The following is a 22,000-nucleotide window of genomic DNA, read 5'->3' on the forward strand; positions in this document are numbered from 1 at the left end:
AAATCCCTCATCTTGGAGAATTAGGCCTAATAGAGACACGGATGTGCCCACCTCCCCAAAGATAAGGGGCACCCAAAGGGTGTAGTCACCGAAGAGAACAGTAGCCATTGAGGATCCGTGACACTTGCACCACTCTTCACCCAATACATAGGCCAGAATCCAGGTGGCCCACTAACCCAGTGAAGTCTCCCCGGCAATCTTGCCCTGGGATCCAGCTTTGGACGATCTCTCCTGACCTTCCTCTAGATGCCTGCCGCCTCAATCAGAAGGGTCCCTCTGACCGCAACCAGATCTGGTAAAAAAAAAACACGCCAAAAGACACCCCTGCACCTACAATTCCCGGCCTTGGTTTGCCCAACCGACGTTGCCTCAGCATTCCCCCACTATCAAACTTACCTTTCCAGACGTGGGATTCCTTCAGCCCGCCTTTGGAACAGAGCCTGCAGTCGTTCTCCCCAACCGAGGATCTCCATTGATTTCAATGGACCGCTGATGTCTCCATTGCACTCTGCCACCCTTGTGGCGCTAGTGGTACAGCTTCAGTGCTCTTTGATGGCACCTCCAATGCTGACCTTAACCCTCAGGGCCTGTGCCCCTGAACTGCAGGTACGTACCTGTAACTGGTGTCCCTTCGAGGTGCCCCCCAGCCTTAGGAGGATAACATTGGACCCAGTGAACTTTTCACTCAGCCGCCCCAGTGCCGCTGGTGGTGGTGGTGGTGGTGGTGCAATAGCTAGCTTGGTCCGACCCTTGCCTAGTGTTGACCAAAACCTCTGGAGACAAACTCACAACCGCTTACTTACCTGTAAGTTACTCACCTGTCTTTATCCCACAAGATTGCATTGGTCTCTCACTGTATTATACTAAGTGTGATTCTACATACAAAGTATCTTTCTGTACTGAAAAGCATTTCATGCACATGTAAAGTATTGCTGATGTTATACAATCCTACTGCTAGTAATTTGCAAGTGTGTAAAGTTCACACATACCATCTCCAATGAAACCATATCATTTTTAGATGTGCAAATCAAAATATGCGAAAATGAAATCAGCACGAAAGTGTTTCACAAACCAACAGATAGAAACGCTTGTCTTTTATTTCAGAGCTTTCACCCTGAACCACTGAAGAAACATTTGCCCACGTCGCAATATATCAGACTCAAGAGAATAACATCCAATGAAGATGTAGTAAAGACTTCTATTAAACAACAAACTGAAAAGTACAAACGGAGAGGCTATCCTACGGATATTTTACAACACTCTTTAATGAAAGTAGACAAAATCAAGAGAATTGATCTTTTGGCACCCAAAATTAGACAAACAGAACAAATAACAGTGTGTGTATTGAAATATTCATCTGACTCAGATAAAATTAAAAAGGACAATAAACAAACACTGGCATTTGATACAAACTGAACCGGACCTTAATGGCCTATATAATGATCGCATTACGTTTGCCTATCAAAGATCCCAAAACATCCTTGGACATAGAATTGGGCCTCGAGAGGGCCAACACAGCCCATATGGCAAATCCCTCGGATGACACTCTCCATGATCTCCAAGTCCATCAGCGTCGCCTCACTGATCACATGCGAAGGATCACGGTGTCGGACATTGCGGCAACGCAACATAGGGTATATGACATCGGGGACAAGGCCAGTAAACTGTTGGCATGGTTGGACAAGAGGCAGGGGGGAGGGAAGAACATCCTACAACTCACTGACCCACATGGCAACAACCACACCCGCCCCGAAGAGATAGTGGAAGTCCTCGCAGACTATTTTACCGAAGTATATACCCCAGAGACGGTGGTGGGAGAAGGTGAGGTCCGGATTGCCCTTGAGCACGTTCCCCTACCGGAGTTGACGGCGGAGGTGTCAAAAGACATAGATGCACCCCTGACTGTGGAGGAGATTCAGTTGGCTATCGGCGCCCTTCATCCGGGTAAGGCTATGGGCCCCAACGGGATCCCCATTGAATGGCTTAAAATTATGACAGAATCCCTGAGCACACCCCTACTTAACATGTACGAGGAATCTAGAGTGAAGGGTACGCTGCCGCCGGATCAACGGATGGCAACTATCGTAGCAATACCGAAACCTGGTAAGCCCCCCAGCGAATGCTCGTCTTATAGACCCATTTCCCTGTTGAACCCGGAGGCCAAAATTATCGCTAAGGTGTTGGCGAGCAGGCTCCTGCCGTGTTTATCCCACTTGATCCACCCGGACCAATCCGGCTTCATGCCACATCGTAGCACTGCTTTAAATCTCCGCAGGGTGCATGGAGTGGTGGCGCGAGTCCCACTGCTACGGGAACCAGCCGCGATCCTTTCATTGGACGCCAAGATGGCGTTCGACATGGTGGAGTGGAACTATCTTTTTGCAGTGCTCGCACGTATGGGTTTTGGCCCGGTGTTCATTTCATGGATACGCATGCTGTACAGGGACCCCGTAGCCAAAGTGGTGGCCAATGGCCACATTTCAAGAACCATTTCCTTAGGCCGAGGCACGCGACAGGGGTGCCCGCTTTCACCCCTTCTCTTCGCTTTGGTTTTAGAACCGCTGGAGGTTACGATTCGCACCACACAACTCCTGAAAGGAATTCAATGGACCCCGCTATGGGAGGACAGGGTGTCCCTCTGCGCGGACGACATGCTGATTTATCTTACAGACCTGGGGGAGAGCCTCCCAAACCTCCTGGCTCTCTGTACGGCACATGGGCGAATCTCGGGCTACTAGAGGGAAGAACATGAAAATGGGTGTTCCCTAAATACCAAAAAGAACAAAGTTCTAGTCAGACATTCGGATAGCCCACACAACCACAAAGAAGATTTACTTATTCAAAAAAGCTTTTTAATTTCTGTTTTTTTATATATATATATATATATAAATATACATTGCTTTCATAGAAAAATAATTTCATTAAGACAGTGAGATAGTATCTGAAAAACATATAGTAGTCATATACAGAATTATAATGTAAAAACTAGGACACGCAAAGATAATTCAAAAACAGGCACAAAGTACATGCACTCATACAATCAAACACACCTTTTGTACAATCAAAGACATACACAGACATTCACATACATATCACCACACACAACAGCGCCGACGCGCGTTTCGGACTAGTGCCAATACAGGCTTCCTTCATCAGGGCGCACTTGGAGTAGAAAACAGGCAGACTCAATAAATGACGTCTGGCACAAGGTCCTGAGGAGCAGTCCTAGTAGCAGCAAGGGCTGAGAGAAGGTATTCTAGGGGCCCTCAAGAATGGGGCCACTGAGATGTTTCAGGGGAATAGCAGGTAACTGGCAACAGTAAGTATAAACGGAATCCAATGGGTGCATGCGCTCACTGGATGGTCGAGATTCGGAGCAGCACCAATTCAGATGCCTGTGGAAGATCCAGGCGAGGTTCAGGGAGGGAGCTGAGGTACCACTGCGGGTCAGGGGGGCACAATAAGCCAGCCAAATGTCTTTAAAAAGGGTTCCAGAAGGGCCTGGTAGAAACTACCCAGATAGATGTAAAGTTTATAATATGGGCCAGGCATCAATATTCGGAGGACCTAAGTGATACGGTCTGTTCAAATCCTTGAAAACAGGAAGGTAACATCGATCGGCACAAACTTCATGCAGAGTTAGGAAAAAAAGGGCAAAGAGCCTAAGACGACCTAAAAGTCCGCAGTAGAAAAAGACCACGATGGAAGCAGCAGAAAGGCTCCTTCTCCCTTTGGCGGTAGGATTCACCGGTCTCGGGCTACACCATTAATTGGGCTAAGTCCTTAATTTTTGAGCTACGGGGACCACTTCCGCCACTCCCGGACACCAGTCCATTAGAATTAGCACGCACGTCCTTCAAATATCTGGGGATTCATGTCACCCGGGACGAGGCGGAGTTCGCACGACTGAACTTACAGCCCCCCTTAGTCCGACTCCGTGGTGATGTACGCCATTGGAAAGAACTCCCCCTAACGCTACTAGGACGGGCAGCGCTTTTTAAAATGATGGCTCTGCCACGCTTCCTGTACGTCCTGGAAAACGCTCCGTATTTGGTGCCGGATAGCTTCCTCCAGAAAATAACGGCACAGATCTCAGGCCTGTTATGGGGCAATCAACCAGCCCGAATCTCCCACGCAAAATTAAACAGGGGGTGGTATGACGGGGGCATTGCGCTACCCAACATACAGCTGTACTACTGGGCGGCTCAGCTCAAAATCCTTAATCAGTGGATACACGCCCCGCAAGAGGACCCAGCGTTCAAGGCAGACAGGGCACAACTGGGTACGAACAGTTTACTGGCCCCACTGTACCACCGTGGAGTGGCGGCAAAACTCACTGGGCCTACGAAACACACAGTTCGAATATGGTACAAGGCACAGGCAAAGCTGAAATGGGATGGAGTCGTCACAAAACTCACACCTCTGTGGGACGCGAAGGCGTTGGGCCACCTGCGGCGCTCCAAGGGCTTCACGCAGTGGGACAACATCGGCATCTCCACAGTGGAGGACATGTGGACGAGGGAAGGAGTAATCTCCTTTGCAACTCTGCAGGAACAATATGAGCTGGGGGACACAGAGCTGTACAGATACATTCAGGTCAGACATGCACTACAAGCGGCGATCCCGCCCGACACATCCCCGCCCGAATCCTCCCCTCTGGAGGACGGTCTACTTACTGACTACTTGCAGGAAGGGGCGACATCGCTGACGTACCGCAAATTGGTTAACAATATGCCTGATCCACTGGGGAAACAAAGACAAATGGATGCTGGAGGTGGGTGATCTAGACGAAACCGAGTGGAACGCAGCCATGGCATCCCCACGTGAAGCAGGCATATCTTCCAAATTTCGCCTAGTGCAGTTAAAAATTCTACACAGGATTTACTGCACTCGCACGATGCTACACAAACTGCACAGGGCTGATCATCCGTACTGTCTTAGAGGCTGCGGAGCAGAAGGCTCTTTCATACACACTGTTTGGGAATGTCCACCGATTGTGAGTTACTGGCAACGGGTATTACGCACCATGGCCCAAGCACCATACACCTCCTTCACTCTAGACTCACGACTGTGCCTGCTGAATATCTGGGGGCCGACCGACCTCACCTCTTATGCAAGAACTTGGGTTACGGTGGGGATGGTGACGGCGAAACGGGACATAGCTCAGAAGTGGGGGTCGGCTGATCTCCCCACACTAGCCCAGTGGATCCGCAACATGGACATGCTTATGCTGACTGAGAGGGCGGTGTACAAACTGAGGGATAATCCACGTAAATGGAATGGGGTATGGCGGCCCTGGAACTCATATAGGGGGGATATATGTGAACCACTGGAAGAGGACGATCTCGAGGGATCTGAGAGTGACGAGGAACTCTGATTGGGTGTGTGAATGATTGTTGGGGGAGATACACGGATACAGGCGGGACCTACTTTAAGAAGGTGGCATGGGGGGGGTGAAAAGGGCAGGGGGCTTAGGTACAACTGATTGCTCCCTTTGTAGATGGACTGTGATGCGAGATGCTGATGAAACTACCTCACATACGTGCCGAACTATGTGTGCTCTTTTTACTGTTTCAGTTTTTTTTTTAAAGGCAAAACACAGACAAAAGTAGACAACAAAAAACAAAAATGCAAACTGTATTTTTACGATACATGTATATTCCTTTTCATCATGTCACCAAGATGGCTGGATGCACGCCTGGACCTAAGAGGGCTGTTCACCTTTTATCCTATTACGTCTACTATTTAGTTCAAAAACCCTACAAATGTATATGAATATGTGGCTGATGATGATGTCGATGCTATCTCTGTTTTGCACCAAAAATAAAAATTTAAAAAAAAAAAAAAAAAGATCCAAAAACAAAGAATTTCTTAACACTCCAGCCAAGGAGAAAATGACATGGAAAGGAATGTCTAAATGTTTCAATTGTATTCATTGTAATAACGTAATCAGCGGCAAAACATTGATGCATCCCACCAAAGGTTTTGCAATTGAGTTGCAGCATTCCAGTACATGTGACATTGCAAATTGTGTCTATTTGATTAAGTGCCCATGCGGCAAAATATACAATGGCCAAACCGAACGCAAAATCAAAGTCCGCATCACGGAGCACAAGAGCAATATTAGATTAAGCAATTTGAAATCAACTGTGGCAACCCATTGGAAAGAAAATGGTCACCAAATTTCTCAACTAAAATTTATGGCGATCGAGACAATCCAACAGCGCCCTGACATGGATCCCGTGAAGCAGAGACTGAGAGCAGAGTTTCATTGGATAAAAAAAACTGAACTCCACCCACCCGATGGGGTTGAACGATCGGATAGAACATTCGTGTTTTTTATAACACAGCGATCCCCAGCATTGACTTTTGAATATTTCTGTACCCCTTTAAGCTCTGTAGTTATTTTTCGATGATTGCATTCAACCGTGTTCACATTGCTTTAGTTTTCATTCATGCAGTACTGTTCACAAACGCTCTTTTAACGCTATTCCTTTCATTGTTATGTAGGTTTCATTAACATTTTCGATGTATTCATTGATTTATCTTTCTGCATCACGCGCTGCGTTTCATTCAGCCTTGTTTTGAAGCCAGGGTACCCATATCATGTGACCGGTTGGCCGCAACACCATTGGTTGCGGTCGCGATCACATGACTGATGTTTCCCCTATGAGAGCTTTTGTTGTAACGCTGTGGGTAGAATTCCAAAAACGTTTGAGGCGCGAACGCGTCCTACCACTCGAAAGTTTCGTGTGTGTGTGTGTGTAACAAGATCGTAATATTTAATGGGGGGCAGTGAGAAACTTAGTTTAACGGGTTCACCATTAGTGTTGGTGTGGCATTTTTCTGCCATTTTAAGTTTTAAGATATGCTCTTTAACTTGGTGGCGTGGATCTTTTTCTAAGGCGGCACGTTCATTTCTGATCATTTCCGTTTGTGACGTTGCATAAACCATTGACCATGACCATGATATTGTATATCTTGGATTCTTGAGGGTGATTAATTTGGTCCTGTTTTGATCCTTATTTGCAGACCCCTGACGAAGGGTCACGTTTCCTCTGACCCGAAATGCATTGGGTGTTATGATAAAGTGGATTATTGTCTAAAGATATTGCTACATAAGAATGGAATTATGTTTGCAAGGATAATTATGCAGTCTTACAAAATCGTCTGACTCGAGCAATTTTTGATGAACTGAATAAAATAGATGAACTTCAATCAAAAACTTCGTTTTCGTTGTTAATTTGGCGCTCAGCCTGGAGGATAGTGTTTCTAACCTCAACATTGCAATATATTTCGAAAGGCACGCTTTGACTACGTGTGTCGACCAGAGTGCCACTCAACAAACCTTAAAAACTTCAGGAACATTCACGTAACTTGAGTGCCCGGGATAACATTGCGTTCTGTGTTTAAAATGGATGCCATGTCTGTGTGTTGTGCCACCTGACTGTGGTGGGTTAGCAGTCTAGTTGTTCGGTTCCCAGCCATCCCAGCTTTTGGAGGGAAAGCCTGGCACCCAGGGTGCTCTACTCCTCCCCCTGAGCCAGTTAGAGCCAGTTAGAACCAGTTCCCTCAGACGCTTCTAGAAGCTTCTGGCACTGTCTGGTAGGTGGGGTGAGGGGCATATAAGTAGGGGGGCTGTGCCACCATGTGCTCAGTCAGAGCATGGACTTGAGAGGGCACCTGCTGCCAGGGGGGGTGCCGCCACATGGGCCTGTGTGCTGGCCCCTGAGCCCAACTGTAACCCCACCTGCTGTCCACAGGGCTAGTGAGAGCCCCACTACTGGAGTCAAGGCTGCTGTATCAGGAGGAGTGCCATGTTACAGAGGAGGATGGTTACTAGGACATACCGCCGTGTCCTGATGAGTGCCCACTGACTGCTGAACTTGCCCAGTAGTGCCTGCTGCTCTGCTACCTGGCCCCTGAAGAAGAAGGGCTGGACTGTACACCCAGGAGGTGGGGAGCGCTACATTTGGTCCCTGAGGCTGCTGGTGGGTCCTTGCGCCTCGCGAGCGCTACATTTAAAGTGCCAGGAGAAGAGGAGTGCCTGTCCTCTGCAGCGCTGGGTTGGGAAAGCGCTATATTCCCATGGACTGTGCCTTCCAGCGCATGGCGAGAGCTGTATCTTACTCCCCCAAGAAGAAGAAGGAGGAGGTGAGGAGCATGAGCGCTATATCCAGTGAGCGCTTATCTGGTGGGCGCTATACTCCGGTTGACTGTCTCCTGCCTACACCCCTGCACGAGGAGGGAGATTTAGAGGTATTGCCCAGGAGAAGAGGGGTGTGTGGCCAGGGAGACCGGTGTGCTTGTTTTCACAGCGGGAGCCTACCCCGCGTGATTGACACCTGTGTACTTAACTCTCCAGCGGTTGCCTACCCGCATTATGCGAATTCCGCCACGCGGGTGCCCACCGCGCATACCGGTCTCCACCGTGCGTGTGTGCTGCGCGGGGTACTTAAAAACCCAGCGGGTGCCCACCCTGCATATTGCTGCCAGGAATTAATCACCGCCGCAGTCCGGTAGAACTGTCTAATTTCAAACTACGGCGGGTGCCCACCCCGCCATCCACTTAAGAGTAAGAGGGAGCCTACCGCTCATTGCCGCTGTGAATCACCGCTGTGGCCCGAGTGCAAGCGCGTCGGAAGCGCTATGGCAGAACTCACCGCCGCGACCAGAGGTCTTGACTAGGGCCGCTGCACTGCCTCCGGCGGCCCGGAAGGGAAAAGGAGTGATCCGGAAGTGGGCGGGGCTCTTCGTGAGCGTAGTAGATCCCCGAGAAGGAGCGGGATCGTCCTTGAAGCCCTGGGCCCCAGGACGCCCCGGTGAAGTGCGGCGAGCTGTTGACTGAGAAGGGGCTCCCGTGGTGCAGAGGGAAGCCCGCACCTCCTGCTGGAACCAGAACAGAGAAGAGGTTCTGGGAGAGCAGGGGAAGGTTGAGGCACATACCGGTGCCTGCCCCTGCTTGAAGGAGTCCGCCCACGAGGAGTCCCCGGTGACTGAGGGCCTCAGTGGGAGACTGCTGGTGGAGTGGGGAGGGGGGGTAACTGGACACAGTGTCGGTGCCCGCCTCCCGTTGGTCCATCTCAGGGGACACGGAGAGTGTCCGTGCCGGCCTTATTTCTTCAGCTGCCACGACTGGCAGTGGGCAGCTGCAACGCGCGCCATAATTGTCTTGAAGCCCAGTGGGGCTCTTACGGACAGGGCTACAGGGCCAGGGGGCTACACAGTGACGCCGCAGTGGCGGGTCGCTGCAGCGATTGAGGCAGTTTTGAGCCTTGGGCCCAGAAGAGGGACTACAACGGCCCAGGGTTGTTTTGGGGGTTCCCAGTGACTGCGCTGATTGGATTTTACACCACTGCCCCTCTGAACAGTGGGCAGTGGCAACGGTTGCGGTGAAAGACTGATCTGCCACCTGGGGACCTTGTTGTTTTGAAGCCAAGTTGCGCCTCTGCCCCATGATAATGCCTCCATGCCCACATGTCACTGTATAATGCTGTTATTCTTATGGCAAGGTGGCAAAGGTTGTGCATAATGTACTTAGGCCTCCTGGACCTATGCGGTTGGTGTTCTGCCTAGTGATTTCAGATTGTTTATCTGCAGGATAGAGGTGCACCACTGGTTATGTGCTTAGGCCTGATGATTACATATCTCCTGCCTGTTCTGATACAACGTGCGTATGAGGGGGCCTAATGTGAGCACCTTGTATGGTTAGGCCAATGTGCCTTCTGCTAACGCGAAGCCTCATTATCCGTCCGGTACCCTACATTGGTGCCTATGTGTTGATGACATTGGGAGAGAGGCCTATGTTCCCAGGTGGGCAGTGCTGAAGTTTCTATGCCCAGTTTTATGCACACTGTTTCTGCCTCATGTTGCATCAAGGCTGGTGATTTAGACCAATGCTAATGTGCTGACGTGCATGCGAATGTGATCTATGCCTGATTCCATGCCTATGGTGAAAGTCATGCTATAAGGTTTTATTGCAGATGTTCCTGCCTAATGTGTTGTCACTGTGATTTACGCTTCAGGTTCCTACCTTAGGCCAAATGATAATGCTTTATGTCTTCATTGCAGGATCGAGACTGATGGACTTACCTTTTTCATTTATCCTTTGTCCCTTAGCAATGGTTCTGGCTGCGGCCCGATTGGCCCTGCCATGTAAATAATCCCCTGTTAATATTGCCAGTTGGCACAGTATAGCGATTAGTGTGATTACTATTGTATGTTTGGCACAATACAAAAGTTATTCTTTTCACCAAATCTGGCGTGGTTTTTTTTTGTGGTGCACCTTGTGGGTCGCCTGTGTGTACTGCGTGGATGCTTTGCACATGTCCTCTGGAGTTTGGCCCACCCACTCTGCACCACGCTACCCCATTTTTAACAGTGTTGCATAGAAGTCTACTTACCTATAATGGAGGTCAACAATCAAAGCACCTAAAGTAATATTTTTCTACAAACATTGGCCTGGAGTCAGTCATTGAGTGTGTGTTCCTGCCTTGTAGGAGTACGTACACCAAATGCATTCACACTACCATCTGATAAGCCTAATTGCTCAGCCCAGCTACCCCTATATGGAGAGTAAGGTATTATTTACTTTAACCTCTGCCTACCCTTGGGGACTCACTAGACTGTGCACACTATACCTCTTTTTGATATAGTGTATACATAGCCAGCTCCCTACATTAGTGGAATCCAGCAAGCCGAACTGAATCATTTTTGGAATCCTGGAATCCCATAGTCCTTATTGGAATCCGGGGACACTGGCATAAGTAATTTTGAAATTTGAACTAAAAAAATAAATACAGAATAATATGAAAATAAGCATTCATGAAAACAAATACATAAATGACTAAATATTTTATTTGATTCACAAATATAAAACAAATAAATAGATTTGTTCAATTCAATTCAGACCACCCATCTTCCATACTATATTCTGTTTGATGCAATTGCACTGCTCCCCTTAGCATTCAATTTTAAATTGTCACATTTACAGATAGTTTTAAAAACGTCAGTTTTACATTATTCATCTTTATTTATGTACACTTTAGAAATCTGTTAAGTTAAATTTGTGAGCATCCGTGAAAATGCGTTGCGGACCCCTGCGGGTCTCTGAACCACAGGTTTTGAACCGCTGGTCTCGGATGCTTTAGACCTCTGTGAGGCAGGGTGTGGGGGAGAACAGGGGGACTAGGGTGTGCCACACAATCCGTGCACCTATGAGGCCCAGCTGTACAACACGCATGAGAGAAACACTTCATACACTGTCTGCCCACAAGCACTTATCCCTTTGTGTTAGGCATTTCCATTCTTCCTTCTCCGTAGCTGGCACAGAGTGTTTAGGACTTTTTCCAGCACTCAGTCTTTCCTTCGAACAGTCGCATTTTGAGCTGCGGCACACTGACCCTTCTTTATCTTCGGCTATTGCCGCACTACCATGGCCAAACAGCAATTCTCTTCACTGGCCATACCTCCTATCTTCGGCGTATAGAGAAGGTCTTGCGTCTCTCATTCATAATTAATGGGGGACGCCATGTTGATGCTCCCATAAGCCTGTTGGAGCCGCTTTCACACACTATGACTCTCCACAACCTGCCACCTCAGCTGGCCCCATGTGAGAAAGCTCACCCTCTCCTAGCTCTGAGGAGACTAGAGATTTGTGACAGGGCAGCTTAACTCCAAGGATGCTCAGGATGGAGTAGTTTCTGTCCTGTAACTCCAGTTCTGTAGTAGGGGTATCTCTGTTATAGTCATAATCTAGTGAATAGTCCCGCCCATGTGCGTAGACCCCGGCAATCAAAAATAATCTCTTAAGTTGTCAAAAAATTGCAGAACTGCAAAGACACTTAAGACAGAATTTAAAGACAAATAATGCAGCCTATATCCACAGGCTACACTGTCCAGTACTTCAACTAGAAACTCCACCAAAAACACCACACATACAACACAGCCTGCCCAGTTTCTTCACAGAAAAACTTGCCTCTACCAGTAAAAGCCTCTGGAATGATAGAGAGGAAGGCATGGACAGACAAGCCCCATAGGCTGCCATTATGTGGCTTAAATAGGATACTGTGCCTTTACGAGAACTTTCCAGAACTTCTCACAGTATCCCAGAATGTACAGCAGGTCCCTTTTACTTTCAGTTCTTTTTGAAGGCGTAACACGCCAGACCTGTAGCATTCCTTACATAAATAACTTTCTCCACCGGGGAGGCGGGAGGGCGCTTATGACTATAACAGAGATACCCCTACTACAGAACTGGAGTTACATGACAGAAACTACTCCTTCTGTAGTAGGGGATCTCTGTGCATAGTCATAATCTAGTGAATAGAATGACAAGCCTATCCCCACACCAAAGCGGCAGTGGAGAGAAGAAAATTAACACCACTACTGTGCGAACAGATTTCGCAGCAAAGCCTGCCCAACCTGAGCGTCTGTCCTGGCATCAGTGTCCAGACAGTAATGCTGAGCAAAGGTATGAACCGACTTCCAAGTGGCTGCCTTGCAGATTTCTGCAATCGGAACGTTACGGAGCAAGGCTGTCGTGGCAGCTTTGCCCCTGGTGGAATGAGCCTTAGGCTTACCTCCTAAGGTCTTATTAGCTTTTTGGTAACACAACTGTATGCAGGACACAATCCACCTAGAAATGGACTGTTTAGAGGTAGCAAGACCCGTCCTGACCGATCCGTAATTGATAAACAATTGGTCTGACCTACGAATATCTTTGGTTTTATCCAGATAAAATTTCAACACCCTCCTAACATCCAGGGAATGTAGAGACCTTTCCGCTGGAGATGAAGGATTCTGAATAAACGTAGGCAAAGTTATGGTCTGGTTGACATGAAAATCAGAAATAACCTTGGGAAGAAATTTAGGGTGAGGACGCATAACAACCTTAGCAGCATGAAATACAGTATAAGGTTCTTGGCAACACAACGCCTGAATTTCACTCACCCTGCGGGCCGATGTAATGGCCCCGAGGAACGCCGCCTTCCAGGACAAGTGCTGCAACGAAGCCTTATTAATAGGTTCAAAAGGCTCCTTCATCAACCTGGACAGCACCACATTCAATTCCCATGAAGGCGAAGGGAGCCTGACAGGAGGGAATACTTTCTTCAAGCCTTCCAGAAAATCTTTGATCACAGGGATCTGGAAGAAGGAAGTCTGTGAAGGGCATTTCCTGTAGGCAGTCAATGCAGCGAGATGAACCTTAATGGAGTGAACATTAAGTCCAGACTGCACCAAATGTAGAAGGTATGGAAGGATGACATCTTCCTTGCACGTCGTCGGGTCATAGTTCTTGGACTTGCACCAGATACAGAACCTGTTCCACTTGTAAACATAGGAAGGCCTCTTAGACTCCTTCAGTATGTCCATGCAATCTTCAGGTAGATTCAAATGGCCATATTGCACTCTCTCAGGAGCCATGCCGCCAAACTCAAAGACGAGAGGTTTGGGTGCAACATCTGCCCCCCGAACTTCGTGAGAAGGTCCGGCCTGCACGGCAGCCGTATGAGAGGAAGGAGAGACCGGTGAAGCAGGTCCGTGAACCACCACTGCCTGGGCCAATCCGGGGCAATGAGCATCATCCGTGCCCTGGACCGGGCCAACTTGATGAGTACCGCCGGAATCAGGGGAATGGGTGGAAAAGCGTACAGAAAGCTGTTCGACCAGTCGATCCATAGCGCATTCCCCAGCGTCCCCTGCTGGTAGTACCTGGAGGCAAAGTCTCGGCATTTGCTGTTTGACGGTGGCTGACAGATCTAAGTCTGGAGTCCCCCACCTTGCGAAGACTTCTAGTACTTCGTCGTTTATGACCCATTCGTGGTTTTCCTGAATGGGTCTGCTCAGTGCGTCCGCCTGAACATTCTGCACACCTGGTAGATGAGTAGCCGTTATCGTCAGTCCTCTGGCCAGAAGCCAGTGCCAGATCGCCTGCGCCTCCTGCGACAGAGTCCGTGATCTCAAACTCCCCTGCTTGTTGAGGTAGTACATCGTGGTCGTATTGTCCGTCTGTACAAGCAGAGAGTTGGTCTGGAAGGACGGATGATAGGCCTTCAGTGCCAAGTGAACAGCTCTGAGTTCCAGGAAATTGATGTGATACGTGGACTCCATCGGGGACCACGTTCCTTGAATCTGTAAGTCTCCGGAGTGCGCCCCCCAGCCGTGGAGGGAAGCATCCGTCACGACGGTCTGCGTGGGAATGTCCTTGTGGAAGGGAACCCCTCTGAGGAGATTTTCCGCCGAACACCACCACTTCAGAGACTGAAGAGCATGCAGAGACAGTCGTATCTTGTCGTCCCAAGATCCTTTCCTCTGATCCCACTGGTCCTCCAAGCACTCCTGCTTCGGTCTCATGTGCAGCCGTGCGTGTGACGTTAGGAAGATACCATCGATCCCAGTAGAGAAGACACAGTCCTCACTGTTGTAGATGGAGTGGTCATAAGAGCCTGAGCCTTCCGAAGGAGTGATAAGCGTCGCTCCTCCGAAGGAGACACGCTTGCTGACAGCGTATTGATGGAGGCTCCCAAGTACTGTATGCATTGGACCGGAGTCGGGACAGACTTGGACATGTTGATGTGCAACCCCAGCTTGTTCAAGACAACGCACGTCTTCTGGAAGTGTGCTTGAGCTTCCGAGGAGGAGGCCTTGATCAACCAATCGTCCAGGTACGGGTAGACAAAACACCTTGTTCTTCCTCAGGTGTGCTGCTACCACCGCCATGCACTTCGAGAATGTTCTCGGCGCAGACTTCAGTCCGAATGGGAGTACTGTGTATTGATAATGATTGGCGCGACTTGGAATCGCAGGAACTTCCTGTGTTTGTGTGCAATGGGCACATGGAAGTTCGCATCCTGTAGGTCTATAGCACATAGCCAGTCTCCCCGTTGCAACTGAGGATAAATCTGCTGCAACGACAGCATGCAAAACTTTTCTCTGCGAATCCACTTATTTGCCTGCCGCAAGTCTAGAATGGGCCTGAACTCGTTCTTGTCCTTCTTGCGAACGAGGAAGAACCGGGAGTACAGACCTCTTCCTCTCTGAGACAAAGGAACGTCTTCTATCGCCCTTTTCCTTAACAGGATATCTGCCTCCGCCTGAAGCTCGCGCAGTTGAAACTGCGAGCTGACCGGCGGAATTGCTGGAGGCGGGCTGGTGAACCGAAGACTGTATCCATTGCAAACAATATTCAACACCCACTTGTCCCGAGTAATTTTTCACCACTCTGCCAGAAAAAATTGCACGCTTCCCCCCACCGTAGTGGGTAATGGATGCAGGGGAAGTAAGCGCTCAGGGCCTAGACCCAGCCGGGCCTTTGGTCGCTGGTGTCGACTTTTGGCCTCCTCTGCCTTTCTGGCGCTTCTGGAACGGCCTTCGGAACTGCTGCTGTTGTTGCTGCTGCTGCTGTCCCGATGGTTGGCCACACCCTCTGCCCTGTCCGCCGAACCGCCTCTGGAACGGGCGGTATGACTTCTTTGTGTCCTTGGGCTTCTCCAGGCCCACAGCCGTGAGCGTCTCAGCCTCAGCCTTCATGCGGGCCATTTCGTCATCCGCATGTTTCCCGAAAAGGGTTTCGCCAGAGAATGGCAAATTGCAACCCTCTGTTGGGCGTCACGTTTTAGCGACGTGAGGCGGAGCCAAGCGTGTGGTCTCTGGTTAATCCCATGGCAGAAGCCATGCGCCGCCAGGAGGGAAGAATCGGCCGCAGCACTGATGACCTGATTCGCCACCAACATCCCTTCGTTTAACACCTCCTGGTAATCCTCTCTTGTCGCGAGTCAGGTGTTCCACAAACTGCTGGAGGGATTCCCAGAGTGCGCGGTCGTAGCACTCACCGCCTTCATGGATGTAGCCGACGTCCCACAAACCTTCCTCCCAGCAGAATCCATCCACCTAGATTCTTTATCTGGTGGGACCGTGGATGACGGAGTAGTGGCATGCTGTTTATGAGTCGCCGTCACTATCACAGAGTCTGAAGGAGGTTCCACCCTTAGAAAGGCCGGAACCGAATCGGGAGCCCAGTACTTTTTCTGTAGTCTCGAGGGGGCCGCCTTAGTCACCGCCGGGGTGAGAAAAAGGTCCATGGCCGAGTACTCCAGGCCCGGTACCAGTGGCAGTAATGGTCGAGACAGATGTTTTTGGTGCAGCGTCTCGAAGATTACCGACGTCTTGGGAGTGGGCACCGTCAACGAGATGCCCAACTTTGCTGCACCCCCTAACAGGACGTCGTGAAAGGACACCAGATCGTCCACCGGTGATACCCTTGTCTCCGGTGACTCCGACAAAGTCGGGGAGTAGTCCCTGGTCCCTGATGACTAAGCATGGGCGAATTTTGCGAATCTGGCGTTCGAGAATTTTGCGAATTTGCGAACTCGCAATCCGCAAAATCCGCGAATTCTCGCGATTTTTTTTTTTGTGTTCAAGGATTTCTGCCAGTTCGCGAGGGTTTTGTACCAGTTCGCAATTGCGAACTTACATGTCGGCTCGCAACGGTCGCGATTATGTTGTTTCTACGTCTGGTTCATCATCACAGGTTCCCAGCACCCTCTGTTTCACCCATGCCACCCTCTGGTACATCAATGCCACCCTCTGGAACATCATCACTGCAGATTATGGGGGGAAAAAGCAAGCACACCTGCCCTGCTTCAACTGACATGAATTAATTTGGGGTTGATTTATTAATGTGTCACTGTTTTAAAATTCCAGTCTGGCACCTGCTTCCTTATCTGTAATTTGCTTTCTGTTGCAGTGCAATTTTTTTTCCCAGGACCTTTGTGGCCTACTTGTAGCAATTCTATGATCCGGCTGTGAGGGTCAGAGCAGGGTCATACAATTGTTGCAACTAGCAACTGAACTCTGGAGGGGCCCCAGTCAGGAAGCACTACAGGGAATGGTTACTAATGATGAATTTGAACTTTTGAACCTGCTGAGTGCTTTCAGTTTAGCAAAACTCGTTTTTCTGCAGAACAGCATTACAACAACTGTAATGCCCCAAACAAGCTTACTTGTGAAAGTTGATTTCTAATCCAAAAGTGATCCAAAGAAAGTCAAAAGGCCTCAAATCCAAAAAAGTGCAGGCAAATGTCAACCTGAGGAGTTATTCTCATAAAAATCATCATTTTCAGAAGGTCTATGCTGCTTGCTCGTGGATTTCTTGTGCAGAATTGCAATTTTTGTAATTTCGCGAGTGCGAGATTGTTGCTGCCAGCTGCACCTACATGTTCGCAATTGCGAACTTACACTGCACGCCGCAAAATTGTATCACCAAGAAAAAAAAATCCGCTGCGTGCGAATTTGCAGATTTTCAGTAAATTTGCGAGCGTTCGCGGATTGCGGATTTACAGAAAATCCGCAAGCGGAACAGATTTTCCGCCCATGCTTACTGATGACCTCGTACGGGAACGAGACCTGTGCCTCCTGTGGCGTCGTCTCGATCTCATGGATGACCTGTTGCGTGATCGTTCCCTTCTCCTGGATGAGAACGTGATCTCCCAGTCCGTGGACGTTCCGCAGGTTTCCGTGGAGGTGTTCTCCATGGCTTATCCTGAGGTTTCGGCTTTGGCGTCCCCTTAGGAGGTGTCGGAAGGGGAGGCAGCGACACCGATCTTGGTGGAGGAACGGGAGGTGTCTCCGACCGAGGGACGGGCCCACGAGGCGGAAGTGGTGGTGGTTGTCCTGAGGGAGGAAGTGGCGGAAGTAGAGGGTTGATGGGAGGATCCTCCTTAGGTACAGGGGAGGAAGAACCTTCGGCCGAGGTGGTGTATAAACCACTGAGTACACCGAGCCCGGTGACTTTTTCGGGGGAGGGGACTGCGAACCAGCCCCTCCAGCAGATGATCGCCATCTCCGGCGCCCTCCAACAGAACCAGCGTGACTTCTGGCGCCAGAACTTCTTCTGCGCCGCTTAGGAGAGATGGAACAACTCTTAGAAACAGATCTGTTCCTTCTCGTCGCCGACTGTCGTGTCTCCGGCGTCGAATGTCGCCACTCCGGCGCCGATCGCCGCCTCCGCGATGTCGAACGCTTCTTCCTCGACGCCGAACGCCGCCTCTGCGACGTCGAACGTTCCGTCCTCGACGACGAATGTCGGATCTTCCTTGACGCCGACCGCTTCTTCGAGGTCATCGACGTCGAGGATCCCTTCGACGCCGACCGTCTTCTCGACGCCGACCGTCTTCGACGCCGACCGTCTTCTCGACGCCGACCATCTTCGACGGCGAATGGCCGTGTCGCCTCGACAGCGAGCGTAGACGCCTGTCACTCCTTCGGCGTCGATGGCTTGACGCTGACGTCGACGAAGCCGTCGACAGATCTCGACGGAGGCCTACCCAGGCCCTTCGACGTCTATCTTTCACGTCGTCTCGACCCGGAGCCCAGTGGAGATGGTGAACACACAGTCGTCATCCCTCTCGACATCGATGCAATCGACGCCGACGGAGACCAGGACTGTTTGCTGGCCTTCCTGCCTCTGGGGAGCCCCCACAGAGGCCTCAGCAGAGGGAGCCTTCCCATTCTTCCCAGACCCATCTGCAGCCTGCAGTCGTCTGTCCTCTAGGCCTTGAAGCCTAATCTTCAGCCTTTCCCTCAGGGTCCTTGCTGAAAGGTTCTTGCAGATGTCACTCTTCAGGGACATGTGCTTCAGGAAGGCAGATGATGCAGACGTCGTGTGGATCAGTCTTGGCCTTCTTCCTCCCACATGCTGGGCATTTGTCGAAAAGAGCAGGCATTTTAGAGCCCTAAAAAGCATGAACACACACAGGAGTAAAGGGAAAGCACCAAGACTCAAATTGAAAACACTTTTAAATTACAAAGTGCACAAAAATCCAATAAACCCCTGAAAAAGGGAGAGCTCAATGCACCAGGGTCCTGTTAGAAGGAGCCGGAAAAAAGAACTGAAAGTAAATGGGACCTGCTGTGCATTCTAGGATACTGGGAGAAAATCTGGAAAGTTCTCTTAAAGGCACAGTATCCTATTTAAGCGACATAATGGCAGCCTATGGGGCCTGTCTGTCCATGCCTTCCTCTCTATCATTCCAGAGGCTTTTACTGGTAGAGGCAAGTTTCTCTGTGAAGAAACTGGGCAGGCTGTGTTGTATGTGTGGTGTTTTTGGTGGAGTTTCTAGTTGAAGTACTGGACAGTGTAGCCTGTGGATATAGGCTGCATTATTTGTCTTTAAATTCTCTCAAGTGTCTTTGCAACTTAAGAGATTATTTTTGATTGCCGGGGTCCACGCACGTGGGCGGGACTATTCACTAGATTATGACTATACACAGAGATCCCCCTACTACAGAAATATTTTTGTCTTCAGTCTGATTATAACCTCTTGATTATGGAGGTCGTTTTCAACAGTGCAATGGACAAATCTTGAGGATAGTACTAATTAAAAAAATATATACATACCCACTTGGGCCATTAACTAAATTACTATACATCTTCAAGGTGCCCCTGCATCATGTCATCGGTTACTAGTGCTAACCTCGAAGTACAAGCCCAGCAACAGAGCACTAGGAACCTGTTCAATCGCATTTCTTGGGCTACTGCATGCTCTTGTAGCATAATTTATGAAGTATGATCTTAGTGGGTTTGAGATGTTCCAACTGTGGGAGAAGGGAAGCATGTATTTCAACCATATCATTACATAGGGCAATAATATTTCGTAATCATGAACTTATGAAGTGTTGTTAATATGACATAACATCCTTAGCCAGGCTTGTAATCTAGGGCCTCTCTCAACTAATACCTAATAGTATCTGTGCTCGGAGCAACACTAGTGTTGTATACCTATGTTTTGCCATTGTCTTTTGCCTCGCGGATCTTACGTTACGTAGCAGTTTGACGTGGGTCAGTGAAAAAGTTATTTTCTTGCAATGTTACCTTTAGCTGGGCTAGGTAAAACATGGTGTAAAGTAGGTTAGCTTGCTCGAGTTTTTTTCTGGACAGTTCGGAACACCCAACTGGCCTTCTGTACTGCAAATCAGGGAAGATGGAGGAACTTAGGTATGACAAATCATGCTTTCATGTGTTAGTCTTAGGATGGTGTCTCAGTCTCCGTAACTTTACATACCGGCTTTGATAGGTCTCGTAGAGAGGCCCAGCGGCAGACTGGGCATTAGATATAGGTGTCCATATGCCTCAAAACCGATTTCTCAAACAACTCTTCGGGCAAGGAGTCTATCATTGATAAGTGGATGTGGTTTGTTAATGAGTGAACGCCTAGATATTAATTTTCAGAATCTTTTGGTCTATGAGTTCTTTCTATTCCGAAGTAAGGTGGAGTTGACTTTGCTGTCAGATGCTGCGTTCAGCCAGGTCTGTGGTGCCTCCTTTAAAATCCATCGGTGGTCTTTTCTCGCCATTTCAGCTGGCCTCAGCTTACCATCAAAGCACACTATTTCCTCTATTGTTGCGCACTTATTACTCCCAAGCTAATTTCTATCCCTTCTGCTCCCACCTGACATTTTTGCTCTTTGAAAAGAACATCTTGTGTAGAGTCACATTCATAAGCAGTTAAGTATAAAAAATTAACAAGTGCATGTAATATAATACTAGTGGATGTCATCTGGACTGTTGAGCATATTGTTTTGGTGCATCTTCATTAGATTCCCACTATGAAACAAAGCAATTCCACAACTTCCACCATCCACCACACCAATTCAGGTGATAATGAATTGTATGCAGCATATTTTTCTACATAAATCAAGACCTTCTGGATAATCATTTATTGTTAACAAAAACACAAGTATGTGAAACTGTCCACACAGCCTATTTAAATAATTAGCGTTTTATTCGACCAAGATACCGCCCCTTGGCAAAATCACACAGTCTTGGTCAGCCACCAAAAGGAAATAAATCAGACTCAAGACAGCAATGGAGAGGGCTGCCATAATAATGGTAGAATGAGCCCAACATAAGTTCTCATTAACAATAAGAAAACAAATAAGACTACAATCTAAAATGGTTGTGATGTCATAATAATGGCAGAAATAAAGTAATACTAGTGCTTATTAGCAACAACCATACAAATGCAACACAACACTATAAATTCTACAGTAGTATCTTGGCAGTTTTGGATACCAAATTACCAAAAAACTGCACACTAAAATTGATTGCCTTACCTGGTTCTTAAAGATACTGTGTGGAACAGTGATGCTGCCAACGAGCAGGCAGTTTACTAGCTTCAACCGTTGAGATGCCACTGGGGTCAGTATATGGTATACTTTCTTCTCCATGTCAATCCCTCGTACAATTCCTTAAAAACGAGATTAAACAGTTTGTCTTTTAATTTTGTTACATGACTTTCATGAAGTCAAATAAAGGTGAGGTAGGCATTTGTCTTTTAGCTCAGAGCTATACAGTGTTAAAAACATTTTAACCCTTTTTATGATCAATGCGATCCTTAACTTTTTCCCGAAATAGTCCACAAAGAAACAGGGCAGCATTACACTAGCTCATGTCAATTTGCACTAGTTTACCCCAGAAATGGTGTCACTTGGAAAGTTGCATAAAAATATGTAGTCAATTACCCAGCGAGTTAGACATCATTCACTTTTTACTATACGTAGGTCAAAATAAAGTGGACATGCATAAGTTGCCTCACAAACCATAAGGCAGCTGAAAGTGATCCTTTTAAATGGCCGCATGACTTGAACATAGCTGGTGCATCCATCAGGGGCATAGTACGCACACTACATCCACTTTGCGCTCGCCTAGCAGTCCCGTGTCAATATCTCACAGATCGCCACGTAGGACCACGAGCCATTACTGTGGCACTGGATAACGACGCAACGCAAACCAGGGCTTGCTGTACCCTCTCGGCAATATTGATCCCGGGCATGTAAATTGGATCACAAGCGGAACAAACAATGAGCACACAATCACACAACCTAATTCCATGAGATCGCCTCACCCTTAAGATAGAGCTGCAACATGGTACAGTGAGGAGGTGATGTAAGAGACAGCACCCACTCCAGTTAAGAGGACTCAAAGGCCCCGGTGGAGAGA

The 22,000-nt window shown here is 48.6% G+C and overlaps 1 protein-coding gene across 2 annotated transcripts in view; it reads right to left on the reverse strand.

Moving 5' to 3' along the window:
* Positions 1-22,000, reverse strand: part of NOL9 (nucleolar protein 9) — a 180,786-nt gene that overhangs the window by 23,695 nt on the left and 135,091 nt on the right. For both annotated transcript variants that reach the window (XM_086921676.1, XM_086921675.1), the window contains exon 11: positions 21,115-21,248. In XM_086921676.1, coding sequence (XP_086777802.1) covers positions 21,115-21,248 — 134 coding nt within the window. The remainder of the gene's footprint in view (positions 1-21,114; positions 21,249-22,000) is intronic.

Source organism: Lissotriton vulgaris, chromosome 5 (assembly GCF_964263255.1).
Source record: "Lissotriton vulgaris chromosome 5, aLisVul1.2, whole genome shotgun sequence".
Lineage (NCBI taxonomy): Eukaryota > Metazoa > Chordata > Amphibia > Caudata > Salamandridae > Lissotriton > Lissotriton vulgaris.